General features: G+C 36.8%; 1 protein-coding gene and 1 pseudogene across 3 annotated transcripts in view; both read right to left on the reverse strand.

Annotated features, from left to right (window-relative positions):
- Positions 1–18,095, reverse strand: part of Anxa7 (annexin A7) — a 33,797-nt gene that overhangs the window by 9,508 nt on the left and 6,194 nt on the right. Inside the window, exons 2-9 of one of the 3 annotated variants that reach the window (XM_047554090.1) lie at positions 12,661–12,775; positions 10,490–10,544; positions 8,530–8,734; positions 7,515–7,625; positions 6,899–6,963; positions 6,409–6,474; positions 2,127–2,229; positions 1,817–1,911 (exon numbers count right to left, since the gene is read on the reverse strand). In XM_047554090.1, the coding sequence (XP_047410046.1) occupies positions 1,817–1,911; positions 2,127–2,229; positions 6,409–6,474; positions 6,899–6,963; positions 7,515–7,625; positions 8,530–8,734; positions 10,490–10,543 (699 nt within the window). In that variant the 5' untranslated portion in view covers position 10,544; positions 12,661–12,775. The remainder of the gene's footprint in view (positions 1–1,816; positions 1,912–2,126; positions 2,230–6,408; positions 6,475–6,898; positions 6,964–7,514; positions 7,626–8,529; positions 8,735–10,489; positions 10,545–12,660; positions 12,776–18,095) is intronic. The other 2 variants (XM_047554091.1, XM_047554093.1) reach the window with 2 other exon arrangements.
- Positions 582–1,314, reverse strand: LOC124985402 (cleavage and polyadenylation specificity factor subunit 5-like; annotated as a pseudogene).

Consider the following 18,095-nt stretch of genomic DNA (forward strand, 5'->3'; position numbering starts at 1 on the left):
CAAAACACAAAAGTATTAGAGACCACAGAGAATGGCAAGTATTTCCATATAATCTTTTTTTTTTTGTACTGGGAATTGAACCCAGGGGCACTTAACCACTGAGCAACATCCCCAGCCCTTTTTTGTATTTTATTTAGAGATGGGGTTTCACTGAGTTGTTTAGGGCCTCCCTAAGTTGCTGAGGCTGGCTTTGAACTTGAGATCCTCCTGCTTCAGCCTCCCAAGTCACTGGGACTACAGGCATGCGCCACCACATCCAGCTCCACGTAATTTTTTTTTTTTTTTTAAGTTTGCTTTCTTTAATGTTGTACAAAAAAGTTTGAGTACAACCAAAAGTAAATAAATACTACAACAATTGTTTACTTCACTCTCTAGTTCCTCATATTAACTTTACTATTCAAACAGAAAGCAGGTGGGGGGGCTGGGGAGATAGCTCAGTCGGTAGAGTGCTTGCCTTGCAAGCACAAGGCCCTGGGTTCGATCCCCAGCACCCAAAAAAAAAAAAAAAAAAAAAAAGAAAGCAGGTGGCAATTTAGGGATTGGGAAAGGGATAAAACCAAAAAAACTTTACTCAAATGTTTATTCTTCTACACTGTGTATAGTTGTGCTCACAGAAACAGCTTCTTTTATTTCTCCTCAGCTGCAGGTACTCAGTTGTATCTAAAATTGAACATGTTCAACAGCTGAGGAAGAGGAGAAATGATGGGTCCATATGCTGGTGTACTGTCACACAAGTCAAACAATGGTGCAGCTACCAGCTTATAAGTTTTAGGGACGGCAAACGATGCTTTCTATTGAAGTTGAACCAGAAACAATTTCTTATGTTCTTTAGGCTTTGGAATGTGTACAGGAATGTATCGATATTGAGGTTCAAAATTTGGTCTCCATCAGTTACCAATGCAGTAATCAATGACCCAATCTTTCAGGACTCCATCTTGATGACCTAGTGTCTCGTGTTAGTCCTTTAACTTTATTTTCTCCTAGGTGAAGTTCACCATCAGGTAATTTGAAGAAAGATTTCCCAGATATAGCAGTAACACATGGGGTAAGTGTTCATGTATAATCAGAACCCCTTCTACAGTCCTTTTCATTCCAATTTTATCAAATTCCTCCTTCATGTGCTAAAATCTGGCTGAACAGAGTTGTCCTTCTCATAGAGGGGTTCCTTTGTATCAAAAGTATAATTGGTAAGAGGGTACAGGTTGATGATGCGCTCCAGAGTGAGGGGATTGGTCTGTTGTATGTATTTGTTGCCAAAGGGGGTCACCCGCCAGGCCAGCCCATATGCAAACAATTGGGTAGAACCACAGACATACAGGTGAGCTCCGGAAATGGTGGGGAGCAGACAGCGGGAATCAGGGGAGACCCAGGCGCCAGTGGTTATCTGCATCCTGCTTAGCTGCTAGCGGCTGCCACTGACAGGAGAACGCAATAGAAGGCGAACATATGCCAGAAGTTCATATAATTTTAATAAGGAACATGCCAAGGACCAAGAATTAGGCAGGGGCTATGTAATAAGCCTTGAATTCCACTATAAGGAGACTGATTATGTTGATAATTTACTTTCTACTGAACAACTCTCACACACAAGACGGTATAAGTTATGACTATGAGATCAAGGACTTCTCCAGAACGAAAAAGGCTTTTAAGAGAAATACATAGTGAATACACCACTCCTGAGTCTGTAAACTAGTTGTTTCTCCACTGTACTAAAGGAACTAATAAAAACATAGCATCCAATCTGAAATTAATACAGTCTACCTGCCCCTGCTTGTGCTCACTCGAGAAAAGGATAAACAAAAACAAAAACCCATACCTTGCCATACATGGTCTTAAAAGCTGCTTTAATTTTTTGCCTCTGATCATTGGAACGACTGGCCACAATATCCACGATTGCCTGCTCATCTGTCCCTGGAAGAACCATACGCATTTAAGTAAGGATGAAATCTATGCTGGGTGCTACTGGAGATCATTGCATAGAAGGCTTACAAGGCAGTATGCAACAAAATAAAATGAAGCATGGGCACACAGGCTGCCACAGGAACTTGGTTTATGACATAAGGTTTATTTTACTTCAGAGTTAATTGCTTTAATTTCTTATAAAAGACAAAATCTGTTTTCCTTACCAAATCCCTTCATTGCTTTACGGAGAATTTCTGCATCTCTCAAAGCATCGAAGCTGGCAGCTGGCTGGATGGTCCCTTGAGTGCCCTGAGTCACAGCTGCAGGCTGAGAACAAAATATAAGATCCAAATCAGGATTCTCTGTTGATAATAAGGCAACTTAAAGATTCTCCTGATATCACTCTTTAGGCAAGAAGGTCAACGTTTGGGTTTAAAGTCAAGGATATGAACATTTTGTTACCAGGGCTCATTCTGGAACAAATAGGAAAGACCTATCCCATTTCAGAACAGATTTTTCTCCTACCAATAGAGTCAGACACCAAACTTCAAGGAGACAAAAGGGTCAAACTTGTGAAATTAAAGTTATAGTCTTCTTATGCATTGACTTCCTTTTTGCTAGAAGGAAGTAAAAAGAACTGATCCCTAAATAAGTGTGAGATGAATGAAAATGTTTGATTTAAAGGCAGAATATGGCTTTAGTCAAATAGACATAACAGCCCAAGAAGTTTTCAAACTAGTAATATAATTTTGGTAATATCTCTTCGTTTCCTCCAAAGGCCCTGATTATTAAAAATAAATGTTTTATACTAAAACCACAAAATGAAAGAGTGAGGATTAAAGATTCTGAAAGGTACAATATTCTTCATCTATTTTATAAGGAAAGAAACCAGAGAGCAAAACATGGACAGTATTTTTAAAGTACAAATCTATATGGAAATAAAAAAATTGCCATTTGACAAATACCATAGTAATAACTGTTTCAGGCAAGAATTTTCAAGCATGCTAAAATTAGGAGACAAAAAGTATAACCAGAACCAAGATAACTGCACAGTTTGTATTATTATTGTAGCAGAGAAACTGAGCAGGCAATATTTTAAATAAGTGATCAAAATAATTTACTAGTAATGGAATATGGATATGATATGCTAGGGAAACAACATTTTTGTGGTATTCCTGCCAAAAAGGAAAACATGAATTTAATCATGAGGAAACATCAAACAAACCCAAGTTAAGAAACGTTTTACAGAATAAATGACAGTGTTCTTCAAAAGTGTAAAGGTCATGAACAAGAGCTTGAAGTACTATTTCAGATTAAAGAGTCCTTGAAGGATTGACAATAAATTCAGTGTTTCATTCTGGATTTGATCCTGAACCAGAAAGGCCATCACTGGGACAACTGGTAAAATTTAAATAAGATCTGAGGTTGGGTAACAGTATTTCATCTTAAATACAATGCTATAAAACAATTAGGTAGTTTTCTTTAAAATGTTGTAAGTCAGGCTTATAAGGGATGGAATGAAGCAAGGTAAATACTCCATGAATTTGTCAAAATATTTAATTGTAATATGTTTCATTTTACCTACTATCTTCAAAGTATTATCATTAAAACATGCAATCAATATTATTTCAAAATATAAATGATCAAACTTGCTTTTTAAGCCACTAAAACTGAATTTAAAATTATACTTACAGAATACAACAATAAACCTGGGTCAAAGTCCGTGGGGAGAAGGGGACATGACCATCTTTCAATGGCCTTTCAAGAAAACTTTTACTGAGCTGGGGATATAACTCAGGTGGTAGCGTGCTTGCCTAGTAAGCACAAGGCCCTGGGTTCAATCCCCAGCACCGCAAAAACAAAACAAAACAAAACAAGAAAACCTTACTTTGCCAGCAATGGGGAATAAACCCAAAGCTTGAACATGCTAGGCATGCACTCTACCACTGGGACACAATACCAAGATAATATTTTTATGGTCAATAATTCCTCCCACTTACTAGTTTCTAAGCCAAGAACATAAGCAGAATACTAACAAATATTCCTATAATGATTTTATGGAAAAACTATTAATTATTCTACTTGTAGCAAATATTCAAGTATAAAAAAATTTCAACATATTGTTCTTACATAAGCCCTGCTGTATCAACAAACTAAGATACTATCCACTAATATAGCTACTGTTGCCTAAATCCTTAGAAGGGCAGAAGACCTTGTGTTTAATAAACTGATCAGAACAGTTAGAGAAATGAACTGCCAACATGCACTATTTGATGATTCCCACTGCTTTCCTCTTTTTTCTAAAAGAAAAATAAATATTCTATTTTTCATCTGTAGAGAAAAATGTTGATGTATTCTATGTTGAAAGGCTAATTTAGAAATGAATCTTCAAGAATATTATCATCCTCCAGGAATTATACTGAATTCAAAGAAAGCAGTCTATATTCTTAACAATCAAAACTCTAGGGGAGATTTCTCAGCACTGTGTCTGCTAAGAGAAGTCCTTCCCTTTTCTAGGTGCTGAGGAAGGAGGACTGTGAGCTCAAAGTCAGTTTAAGCACCTTAACAAGGCGCTAAGCAACTTAATGAGACTGTCTCAAAATAAAAAATAAAACAGGCTGGGGATGTAGCTCAGTGGTTAAGCACTCTGGGTTCAATCCCCAGTACCAAAAATAAAAATAAAAAAGGGCTGGGGATGTGGTTCAGTGGTTAAGTTCAAGCCCTGTACATAAAAAAAAAAAGTCCCCACCCCCCTTTAGTACCCAGTTGATTTCAACCTTCCTACTGAATAACTACCAGAATTAGAGTTGGATCAAAGAGATTAGCTATCCCAATTACCCACATAAGAGACCATTTTTTCTTTTTGTCTTCCTTTATGCAGACACATACACACGTACATGCACACCTACAGTCACATCAATCAACCTCTACATGAGGAATTCAATGATGGACCACATGCCTCACATGATTGCCTATTCTACTTCCTCCTAAAACCTCTTCCAGCCAGATGGGCACAATGGTGCATCCCTACAATCGCAACTACTCTGGTGGCTGAGGCAAGAGGAGCAAAAGTTTGAGGTCGTTCTGGGCTACTTAGCTAGACTCTGCCTCAAAAATTTTAAAAATAAACAAACAGGGCTGGGGATGTAGCTAAGTGGTATAGCACCTCTGGGTTCGAACTCCGATAGTATAAAAAAGTACAAATAAAAGTTCTTCCACAATCTATTGCTCTGTTAACTTCTACCTATTTCTTTCTTTCTTTCTTTTTTTTGTTTAAATACTGGGGATTGAACCCAGGGGCACTTAACCACCGAGACACATCCCCAGCCCTTTTAATATTTTATTTAGAGACAGGTTCTCACTAAGTTGCTTAGGGCCTAAGTTGCTGAGGCTGGCTTTGAACCCGCGAACCTCCTGTCTTAGCCTCCAAAGCTTCTAGGTCTACCTATTAATTTTAGTTCTAGCTTAAGGTGGTAATTGTTACACAAAATAAGTTGTATATGTGTATATATTTTAATTTTAGTGTTTTGTGTTAAAAAAATGTTGAATTATAAGATGATGTCTTTAAAGCTATGTCTACATAAACTAAAATCAAAATTCTCATAACAAAAGTGATTGATCATAGATTTATAATATGATGAATAATCAACTTTAATAATAAAAAAAGGACCAAAAGCCATTTACTACATGCTTCAGAGTAATGTTATCTACTGTATTGGCAAAGCAGCACAGTGTAACAGAGACACTCTGATCTGAAAGTCGGAAGAGCCTTTCCCTAGCTGTGGGCCCTAGAAGAGTTACCTCTCTGGATCTCAAATTTCTCAAATCAGGAAAGTGAGCCAAAATGATTCACTAAGGTATTTCTCTTCCTGTACTACACCCCAGTCTAAAATAAGCTTGAAAATCCTAGACCTTTATTAATATATAATAGGGAAAAATCAATAAAAAAAGATAAAAGTGTACTGCTTATAAAATAATAAAGCAATTTAAGAATAAACAGTATTGTCCTAATTATAATAAGATATACTCCATGTATGTACATCAAAATATACTCTGTCATATACTCTACTGTCTCTATATCTAAAGAGAATAAAAAAATAAAAACAGCACACAAAAAAATAATAAAGCAGTATTAAAATAAGGAGCTATTGGGTTGGGGGTATAGCTCAGTGGCAGAATGCCTGCCTCACATGCTCAGACACTAGGTTCAATCTCCAGCACCACCAAAAAGAAATATAATAAAGCAGGATATCTATAGAGATGGGATTAAGAATTCATATACATATACATGGGAAACCTTCTGGGACTACAAAGAAATTGATGCAACATACTTAACCACCTACCATGTTTAAAAGCCCTGCCCAGCACTACAGTGACAAAACGATAAAATCCATATAGTTTAGCTTTCAAGGAAGTGATGAGAGAAAAATGCATGAGAAACCAGAAACAATTAGAGGCATGTAGAGAGGATCTAGTGATTGAAGAACATTAGAAAACTTTACTCACTTCACTGCTATAATCCAAAGAAACAGGAGAAAAAACAGGATAGGAAGGAAAGGATTCTGTATTGATCTGAAAGAAGAGTGGAAAGTACAGATGGAAAAGTGAGAAACAAAACAACCCTTCATAAATCACTGTCAGAAATTCCAATCACCCAATGACCCAAGTTCATAGTTTTAATTGCTGGTAAGGGCAGGAAATAGGAATAAGAACTAAAACCAATGCTGAGAGCCCAAGCGAATCTCTAGAATAAAATTACAAGCATCATTATCTGTAAGAAGGATCTATATGTGTCTTACCGAAGTTATCAGGATACTAAAAGCTGATGGACAAAAGACAACAAGGGATCTATCAGAAGCAAAGATTAAAGTCAAGTTACTGTAATAGACCACTTCCTCTGCCTCACAGAAACCTCTAACATCAGCAAAGGAGTGGTACCCTTCTATGGCATTTTCCAGTTTCCCAGACTAAATTTCAAAGGTAGAGACAAAAATACCTGACTAGGGTAAGGAGCTTGTCCTCCAGGATACTGAGAAGGCATCTGTCCTCCAGGAAAGCCACCTAAATATTAAACAACATCAACAAAAACAGGTTATATGACAATTATTCAGAACAACAATGATCATTATCAATATAAAAACATAGGAGAACATTCATGCTATCACAGGATGACACACTAGGATACAACTCTAAAATCAATTTGGGTCATAGAACCTTTAATATTTCTTGTTCTACATAACACTAACAAAATACTTATTTATTTATTTTTACATTTGACCCACATTTAATTCTGATTCCACCTGGAACGGTTATCAGGTTATAGCTTCAGGGGCATTTTCATTTATAGCACACAAGTGGACAGACATTCCTAAAAGGTTTTCTTTTTGGCTTTCAGAGATACTTTTAAATCGAAAAAGTGATTCTGCATCCCCATTTTACTGATTAAGCACGTCTATTAAATTATTATGTTTCATGAAACCAGATATTTAAAATTATAGAAATACATAATCACTGAAGACTATCACAAACATAAACTGAGTTCTCTCAATGGCAATTGAAAAATTCACAGTATCATCTTACTGCTTCTCTCTGAACAGCTAGCTGATACCTACCAGGTAGTGGGACCTGAGCTGGACCACCACCGTAAGTCTGTGCAGGTGGCTGTGGATAACCAGAAAATCCTGCCCCACTGGGTGGGGCTCCATATCCTTGGCCTGGAGGAACTAAAAAATAGTTCAATAAGCTATAGTGAAAGTTCTCATGATTGTAGAGAAAACTTCAGTTATCTATTGTTAACAGTGGAAAAATATGCTAGTAATGCTGTAAGAACAGTCCCTGTGTCTAGTATTCAGTTTGTCACCAGCTCCTTAAAATTTTTTACTACAAATTGGGCAAGGAGGCCCATGCCTTAATCCTAGTGGCGTGGGAGGCTGAGGCAAGAGAATCACAAGTTCAAAGCCAGTCTCAGCAATTTAGCAAGGCTCTGTCTCAAAATAACAATGAAGGGCTGGGGCTAAGTGGTTAAGCATCCCTAGGTACAATCCTTGGTACCAAAAATAAATTATTTAATTTATTATTATTTTATTATTATTTTTTAACTACACTCATTTTCCTTATTAATGTACCATACAAATTGCTAAGGGTTTTTTTTCCTTCTTCTTTTTAAAAACCTTCAAATAAAGCTGTTCTAAAGGTTAAAGTCATACTAACTGAAAGCACCTTAGTTCTTGGAATTATAAATAATTTAGCAGAGTGGGGCTAGGGATATAGCTCAGTTGGTAGCGTGCTTGCCTTGCAAACACAAGGCCCTGGGTTCAATCCCCTGCACCACAAAAAATAAATAAATAAATAAATAAAAAATAATCTAGCAGAGTGTTACATATTGCCCCATCATTACCATGAAATTTATTCAAATTCCCTCCACAGAATTATTTAGACTGCTCCCAGTTTTCATGTTCCCTGAGGACCTTTATCCTTCCACTTTGCCAGGTAGGTATTTACTCTTACTGTCCAGTGTTAACTAAGAACAACTCTGACCTCTTATAAAACAAGGAGGAATTAAAGAGATAAAAGAAAAAGTACTTCAGCAATCCTGAATTGCTATTAATTCCACAAACCATAACTCACCTCCAGGATAGGATGGAGCTCCCCCTGGTTGTGGGGCACCAGGATAGCCTCCAGGGGCTGGATAACCTCCAGATGCAGGGTAGCCTCCAGCTCCCGGGTAGCCACCACTTGGTGCTGGTGGGTAGGCACCCCCTCCCATTGGAGGAAAGCCACTCGGATAAGGATATTGACCTGGAGGCGGGAAAGATGACTCCTGACCTGCAGGCTGAAAAATCAGAAAAATTTTAAATGAATATGATCACAGAGAAATATGACCCATATTTTAAAAAAAGAACAAAAATTACCATCAAAGTCGCTTAGCTTGTTATTTTACTTTTTAAAAATCTTATTAGAAGTCCTAGCATCTTACACTAGTTTTATAAGTGCTATACTAATTTCTCAGACACTTTTCAGAATTTAGTTAAATTTAATTCTACTTGGATCAGGCAAGAGGGGTCCATTTCTCTATTTGAAAGAACCAGGTTCTTACCAACCCCAAGGCTTCAAAAACAACTAACGAAGATGATGATTTCATTTTCCTAGCATCTGCAAATATGAGAGACACTCCTCTCTATTTCAAGAGACACAACACAACTGGACCTGTTGCATAAGATTAAAGAAAAATATGTGATTCAATTACTCACAAGGTGTAACATTTTGGATTTTAGTTCAGACAGACATCTACAAGTGGCAGACTTCAATGTGTTTAATAAACTCTTTCTAGCTAGGTATAGTGGCATATTCCTGTACTCCCAGCTACTCAGGAGGATGAGATAAGAAGATCATTTGAGTCCATGAGTTCAAGGTCAGCCTGGGCAATACTGATGATATCCATAAACAAAACAAACTCTTTCTCCTCAGTCAAAGCTAGACTACATTTCCTGAATTCCTTGCAGTTAGGCAGGACCACATGACTGAATACCAGTGAATGAAAGCAGACAGAAGTGATGCATGCCACTTCTAGCCTGGCCACTAAAAACCTCTACTCAGTCCTCCATGTTCTCTCTCTTCCTTCATCTCCCATCCAAAGAGGATCCAGTGAAAGACTTGAAGGTGTGAGAGGATGGTAAAATCAATACAAGGAAGGAACCTGGGAACCTGAAGCAGTATAAGAAAAAAGGCTTCCTCCCTGCCACCCCTGCCCTGTCACTGCTTCCAAGAAACTGAAGCAAGCAAGATATATGTGTTAAATCATGGAGATTTGAGGGTTGTTTATTTTAGCAATTAGCCTGACAGAAATGGTTGTCAGAATACAGGTCAGTACAGACTTGAGGACATATTAGTAATTCTCATCCCTCCTATGACAAATTCAGGAGAGCTACATATTCATTTCATACAAAGATCCACATATGATCATTCACCTGTATAAGCCCCTCTTTATAGTCCCCTAGGGTTAGATAACAGCTCTAACACACTTATGAATATTAAACTGAAATGTGCACTTTTTAGTTATGAATGCCTCAGCTATGGATTTCATCCTCAGAGTGGTACAGCTCTCAACAAGTCCAGGACCCTCTGATCTACTGCAAATTATCTAAGTCCTTCTTCATTATTTTAAACCTAACACAATGGTTAAAAACCAGGGATTCATTGGATGGGTTTAGCTTACCTACATGTTTTATAAGCTCATATATCAGTTACTGTTTTCCAAAACTTTAGAATTTTAAAAATTCAGGCCACTGCACACTAAATATAAGTTTCTGGCTTTCTTGAAATATTGAAATATCTTGCAACACTGGAACTATCTCCCTGCATAGCTGTATCAGGCTAGAGCTGTGTAGCCACTAACTTCCCATAGATGAAAACTGCCTCTATAGTTTCCCTACAGCACCTGCTTTCACTCACTAATTCTATTTGGTACCTTTGGACATTTGATTTATAACCCTGTTCCAGCACATCTGTAAGATCTGCAACAGGCTGCTCCTATATAACACCTGTTTCAAGGATGTGAATTATTTTAGTTTTAAGTGTCAATACTTACAGGATATCCAGGGAAAGGTGGGTAGCCTGTGGGGGGATAGCCTGGGTATGACATTCTGTAATGATAAAAAAAAAAGAAAGAAAAAAAAAAGTCCTCTGTAATTTCTGGTAAGTTTCAAAGTCTTTCAAGATACTCAGGCACAAACACAACCACACAGAGAGATTTATGACAGGTATTAAAAATGTGGATATTAGTGAAATATACAACATTTATAGTAAATGCTTCTTCATTTCACTGTTTGCACAGTCAGTAAAGGCTCCAACTTCATTCTCACAACATACAGTTTATCTCATCTCTGAATTCTACCACTACTATTATTTGTGAAATACTTTAGGCCAATTAATTTTTACTTAAATTTATTTTAAAATTATGCTTTGTATTGCTTTCATAAATGGAAAACTTGCAGTAGTTTTCTGACACCAAGTGAAGGTATCAAAAGTGAATACATGCCAGGCATAGTGGCCATGCCTGTAAACCCAGTGGCTAGGGAAGCTAAGGCAGGAGGAGCCCAAGTTCAGCAACTTAGTGAGATCCTGTCTCAAAATAAAAACATAAAAGGGGATGGGGATGTGGCTCAGTGTTAATTGCTCCTGGGTTCAATTCCTAGTAAAAAAAAAAAAAAAAAAAAAAGTTAAAATAAAAAATCCTTTCCAGGTATCATAGAAATCCCCTTGTATGGAAATATAATCCTATTATGGAAAATAATAGGATAAATGTTGAGAGTTAACACAGAACTGGGTGCAGCAGTGAGGGCTTATGGTATTGGCTACTGGGCAGGAGGATCACAAGAGCCTAGGAGCTCAGTGAGATGCTCCTTGCTCAGAAAAAAAAAAAAAAAAGTAAGTAAAAAAGAGTTAACATACCTGATTGAACCCTGGCTTTTAAAAAAAATATTTTTATTAGTTGTTGATGAACCTTTATTTTATTTACTTATTTATATATTTATATGTGGTGCTGAGAATCAAACCCAGTGCCTCATACATGCGAGGCAAGAGCTCTACCACTGAGCCACAACCCCAGTCCTGGTTTTCTTTTTTAAACTTTTAATTATAAAAAATTTCAAACTTATTCAAAAGTAAAGATAAACTCATCACTCAGCTTCAATATCAATACAGGGCTAAATTCTATTTCTTTACTACTCTCTCACTCCGATTCATTCCACTGGATTATTCTGAAGCAAATAAGAAATTATACGTCATTTAAATTCATACATACTACAGCATGTATCTCTAAAACCATGAGGACTTGTTAAAATAATTAACACGGCTGTTTAAAAAGTGTCATTATACATGAAAAAAATGAATAATCCCTTAGTAGCCATGTGTCAGAGTTAAAATTTCCACTTGTCTCTTAAATGCTTTTACGGTTTTGTTTTGTAATTATTAATTACAGAAAAATTCAAACATATTCAGTAGTAGAGAGAACAGTGTTAGTTGTAACTCCATGTCTTAGTAAAATTGTTTTAATCTATGAAAAATTATCTTATGGTTTAATCTAATAGAAAGACCATTCATGTTATTCATGTTCAGATTCGACAATTATCGAGTCATGGTCAATCCTATCCACAACAACCACTATGTTCCCTAGGTTATCTTTTTTTCTCCCCACGTTTTTTATTGGTGGATTATAGTTATACATACTGATGAGATTTGTTACATATTTGTACATACACACAATATAACATAATTGGCCAATATTACTCCCTAGCACTTCCTGGCCACCCCACCCCCTTGGTTCCTTTCCTCTAATGACCTCCCTTTAGGTTATCTTAAAGCAAATTCACAGATCTCTTCTTTAACTTACAAAGATGCCAATACATTATTAGTTTAAAAAAAAAAAAAAAAAAAAAAGGAGGGAACTCTTTTTTTTTAAACTTTATTTTTATGTGAGGATCAAATCCAGTGCTTCACATGGGCTCGGCAAGTGCTCTGCCACTAATCTACAGCCCCAGGCCCAGGGAGGAAACTCTTTTAAACCACAATCACATATCAACGTTGTATCTAAAATTTTTAATAATTTCCCAATATTGAATATACATATAACTGGATGAGTTTTCAATTGTCTCAAAATATTTATAGTTTGATTGTTCAAATCAGTATATAAAGAAGGTCCATCGAATATAATCAGCTGATATGTCTCTTTATCTATAAGCCTCCCCTTCCTCATGTTACCTGTGTTTCTCCTTGGAGTTTATTTGTTGAAGAAATCAAGCAATTTATTGTAAAATTTCCAACTGTCTGGATTTTGCCAATAGAAACTCCTCAGTGTTAATGGTTACCTACCAACCTTGCCAAAAAAAAAAAAAAAAAAAAAAAAAAAAAAAAAAAAATCAGTATTAAGATTCTTGTTCAGATCCAGGTTTTTTGGACAAGAATATCAATAAATATTTTCTGCACTTCTATTAGGAAACACATAAAGTGGACTGCCTTTTCTTTTTTTATGACTGATAACACCTACATCTAATTATATCACTCTTTATTATCAAGAATATTTCCTGAGAGATATGTTATTATCAACACTGGTATTCCTGAAGTATAGTTTATATAGAGAAGTTATAACATTTGATTTTCTTTTTTAAACCACTATTCAAAATGAGCTAATTCCCTAGCAGACAAAATGAGCAATGAATTTTTTTAATTATTTGTATGAATTAAAATTCAAAGGATTTAAACACATTTGAGACATTTCAGACTACTGTACTTATTCTTATTAACGCTCAATTTATTCCCCCCTTTGGTCAAAAGGAGCACCTTCATAGTGGCTGTTGTTTACACACAACCTCAGAAATCTTTGCTATTTTCCTTGACACCCTCCTCCCGCCAGTCCTGGGGATTAAACATAGGGTCCTGAGGACGCCAGGCAAAATGCTCTATTACTGAGCAACATCTCCAGGCCTCTCTGCCATTTTATATAACAAGATATTCCAGGTTCATTGTGTACTTTTTTTTTGCCCAGATCTGGACAGTCTACTCTTCAAGAAGCCCTAATCATTATTTTTATTTTTTTTTTTTAAGTTGTAGATGGACACATTGCCTTTTCTTTTATTCATTTATTTCTATGTGGTGCTGAGGATCAAGCCCAGTGCTCCACACACACTAGGCGGGTGCATCACCACTGAGTCACAACCCCAGACCCTCTAATCATTTTTAGTAGGAAAAGTTTAGAGACTACAACCTGGGTACTAGGGATACTCATTGCTACTAGATTGAGTACTGTCTCTAGTTTTTCAGTGGGACAAGGCTAATAATTTTTTTTTTTAAGAAAACATTCATACTGATATTTCCAATTCAAATTTGGGATTAGAGGGTTTTAAATTTTACATTTATGTATGTTTTCCCTTACATTTTCCTAATGACATTAACATAATTATTTGCTTTATCCTACTGTATTTGAGTTTCAGAATAATGATAATGACACTAGTTAACTCAGAGGTCCTCAAAAAAAAATAACCACACTCTAATTCCTGCAGCTGGCCAATATTACATTACGTTATTTTGAAAAAGGAAAAAAAAGTGACGTGTTAAATTAAGGAATCTGAGCTGGGCAAACTATCCTAGAGATCCAGGTGAACTTAAATGTAATCCCCTGTATCCTTATAAGAGGGACTCAGAAGGAAATCTGAACAACACACAGAAGAAAAGGCAATGTGGCCACAGAAAACAAAGAGACAAACCCACACATCTACAGTCATCTGATCCTTGAGACATAGAAATTGGAGTGATACAATCACAAGCCAAGGAAAGGTGGATGTCACCAGGAACTAGAAGAGGCAAGGGGGTGATTCTCTCCTACAGCCTCTTGGGAAGTATAGCTCTGCCAACACCTTGACTTCAGCCCAATGATACTGATTTTGGACTCAGGACTCCAGAATTACAAGAGAATACATTTTTTTTTTTTTAAGCCACCAAGTTTGTGATAATTTGTTACAGCAGCCATAGGAAAGTAATACAAACGTCTATAATGTTACTAACATAACAAAAAATAACCAAAACAATACAAATTTTACAATATTTACATCTCCAGGATATATCCCACTATGAATGCATGGTCAAATTACTATGTTATAATGACATTTAAAATAAATTCTGTGTAGATATGCTGCCAATTTAATATACATTTGACCCATTTGTTTTATTCTGAAGAATTATTTTAAATTTTATTTGGGCCAGAGCAATTAGGCAAGAGAAGGAAAAAAAGGTATAAAAATCATAAAGGAAAAAGTAAAATTATCACTGTACATGATATGATCCTATATCTAGAAGATCAAAAAAATTCCATGAAAAGAGCTAATAAACAAATCTGGCTAAGTAGGTGGGTTCAAAATCAACACAAAAAAATCAATAGCTTTCCTATACACCAACAATGAAACTGCTAAGAAAACAGGAAAACAATTCTATTCACGATAGTCTCAAAAAACAAAAAACCTAGGGATAAATCTAATAAAGGAGGTGAAGATTCCTACAATGAAAATTAGAGAACACCAAAGAAAGAAATTGAAGAAAATCTTAGAAGATGGAAAGACCTCTCATGTTCATGAATAGGCAGAATTAGCATTGTTAAAATTGCCATACTACCAAGCGCAATATACAGATTTGATATAATCCCCACCAAAATATCTATGACATTCTTCAGAGAACCAGAGAAAACAGTCCTAAAATTCATTTGGAAGAAAAAAAGACCCACAATACTCAAAGCAATTCTAAGCCAAAAAAGCAATGCTGGATGCATAATACCTGATTCCAAATTATACTAAGGAGCTGTAGTAACAAAAACTGCATAGTACTGGTATAAAAACAGATATATAGACCAATTGTACAGAATAGAAAACAAAGAGACAAACCCACACATCTACAGTCATCTGATCCTTGACAATGGTGCCAAAAACATACATTGGAGAAAAGCCAGCCTTTTTAACAAATAGTGCTGAGAAAACTGGTTATCTGCATTAGAAGAACGAAACTAGATCCTTATCTCTCACCCTACACAAAAAATCAACTCAAAATGGATCAAAGACCTAGAAATTAAAACAAACTATGTAACTCTTAGAATAAAATGTAGGGCTGAGCATGGTGGTGTATGCCTGTAATCCCAGCAGCTTGGGAGGCTGAGGCAGGAGGATCGCCAGTTCAAAGCCAGCCTCAGCAAAAGTGAGGTGCTAAGCAACTCAGTGAGACGCTGTCTCTAAATAAAATTCAAAATAGGGCTGGATGTGGCTCACTGGTTGAGTGCCTCTGAGTTCAACCGCCAGTAACCACCCCCACCAAAAGAAAAAAAAGTGCAGGGTTAACACTCCAGCATATAGGCACAGGTGATGACTTTCTCAATAAGACCCCTAAAGCTTACAAAATAATGCCAAGAGTTAAATGGGATTAATTAATATGCTTCTGCACAGCAAAAGTAACAATTAGAAATGTGAAGAGAACCTACAGAATGGGGGGAAACTTTTGCTAGCTACTCTTCCAACAGAGGATTAATATCTAGAATATATAAAGAACTGAAAAAACTACACCAAACCACAAATAATAAATGGACAAACTAATTAAACAGACACTTCCCAAAAGAAATACAAATGGCCAAAAATATATGAACAAAATATTCAGCATCACTAGTAATTAGGGAAATGCAAATCAAAACTACACTGAGATTTCATCTCACCCCAGTCAGAATGGCAGTCATCAAAAATAAAAATAATAAATGCTGGAGAGGATGCGGAGAAAAAGGAACACTTTTACAGGAACACACACACATTATTGGCATCAGATCTGCTATTTTCCTGCTGCCAGTATTCTGCCCCACCATGCCCTCGAACTTCCTAGTAAAGTCATTGGTCCAAATGCTATTAGCCCGAGAAATTCCACTACTTCAGAATAGCTCCCCCACCATTTTCTCTCTCTCTCCTCCTCACTCTCACTTGCTTTCTCTCTCTCTCCCCCTCTCACCCTACAGGCAGACATTCTGCCTGTCCACTTAATAAAATCTCTTGCATGAGTTCCTGCGTCCGGAGTGGATTCTGGGTGCTCTTCACTTTTCACTGGTGCCGTGACTCGGATGGGCTCTTCTACCGCCACTTAGGCGAGTGGAATCCCATCTGTTGCCCCAGACCCTGAGACGCTGGTGTCACCTTCCATTTTCCCAGACACTCTCCTCCACATGCAGACAATGGCCTCATTCGGTAAGTGGCTTCTCCCCTGACTTGGTTACCTGGGAAGTGACTACCGAACGTCAGGCACCCCGCAGTCACGGTTCTTGCAACTACAGCTGAATCCCTATACTGACTGCTGGGGAGAGTTCCGGGCTGATGGGGAACTCTTTCCAGAGAGGCAGGACCTACTCCAGTCCTAGGTTCTCTCTGTGATATTTTTGTCTCTACGAAAGCCCCAGCGCCAGGCACCCAGATACCCCTATGGCTTAGCCTTGACACTTATCTTAATGGTAGTAACCACTCCCTGGATAACTCATCCTTCACTTGGGTGATTTCCTGGGGGCCAAGGAACACCTCATCTGTATATTCACCAATTTCTCTCTCGCAATGGGCAGCTCACTCTCAATCCTACCCATACCCCACTAGGTTGCCTCTTAGTTAAAAAAAAGTCCCTCCACCTCACCCTGGACCTCAAACCAAATGGCACTTTAGATCGAAAAACTTTTAGGGATCTTTTTAATTTCTGACAGCACTCAGGAAAATGGAGAGATTTCCCTACATTCAAGTTTTCTCTTTCTTGCAATCTTTGCTCTTCCTACAAACCTGAACTCTCTCTCTCGCTTTTCCCTCCCTTTCTCTTTCTTATGCTCTCATGCAATTTTACTAAGACAATGACCATTATTTTTTCTTCTAGGACTCTTGTTTTGTTTTTCTTCAATGCTCATAATTTTGATCCTACATACCTAGGTTAATGGCTTTTTAATCAGTTCTACAGTTATTTTTGAACATCTGTTACATTGCAATGGAAATTTGCCTATAAAAAGCTACAAGGACTTTGCTTTTGTGTTAAGTGTATATTCTGTTGTCTGATATTGTGTTGTCTGTATATGTGCATCCAAATATAGTACTCATAAAAAATTTAAGAAATGGATTCAGATACCTTTAGTTCACGTGATTTTAATTAAAAAGTTTCAATTTAGGGGCTGGGGAGATAGCTCAGTTGGTAGTGCTTGGCTTGCAAGCACAAGGCCCTGGGTTCGATCCCCAGCACCCAAAAAAAAAAAAAAAAAAAAGGTTCAATTTAAATTACATAAACAAATCAAAGTAAAATGTCTTTGAAATTACTTACCTCACAAGTCTCCAGGTGGTCAGATTAATAAAATGTTGATGTCTATAAAATGTCTAATATCAATTGTTTCTAGGACTTTTCTTCAACAGGAAATAGACGGCAGATACTGTTTAATACATTTATCTGGTATCTTTTTTTTTTTTTGGGGGGGTGCTGGGGATCGAATCCAGGGCATTGTGCTTGCAAGGCAAGCACTCTACTGACTGAGCTATCTCCCCAGCCCCTGATATCTTGGTTTTTATAGTAAAATAAGATTATATACATAGGGATCCAAAAATTTCAACTGTGTTTCAATTAAGAGTACTGTACATAACAAAATATTTCATCTTATTAAA

Source organism: Sciurus carolinensis, chromosome 5 (genome assembly GCF_902686445.1).
Source record: "Sciurus carolinensis chromosome 5, mSciCar1.2, whole genome shotgun sequence".
Lineage (NCBI taxonomy): Eukaryota > Metazoa > Chordata > Mammalia > Rodentia > Sciuridae > Sciurus > Sciurus carolinensis.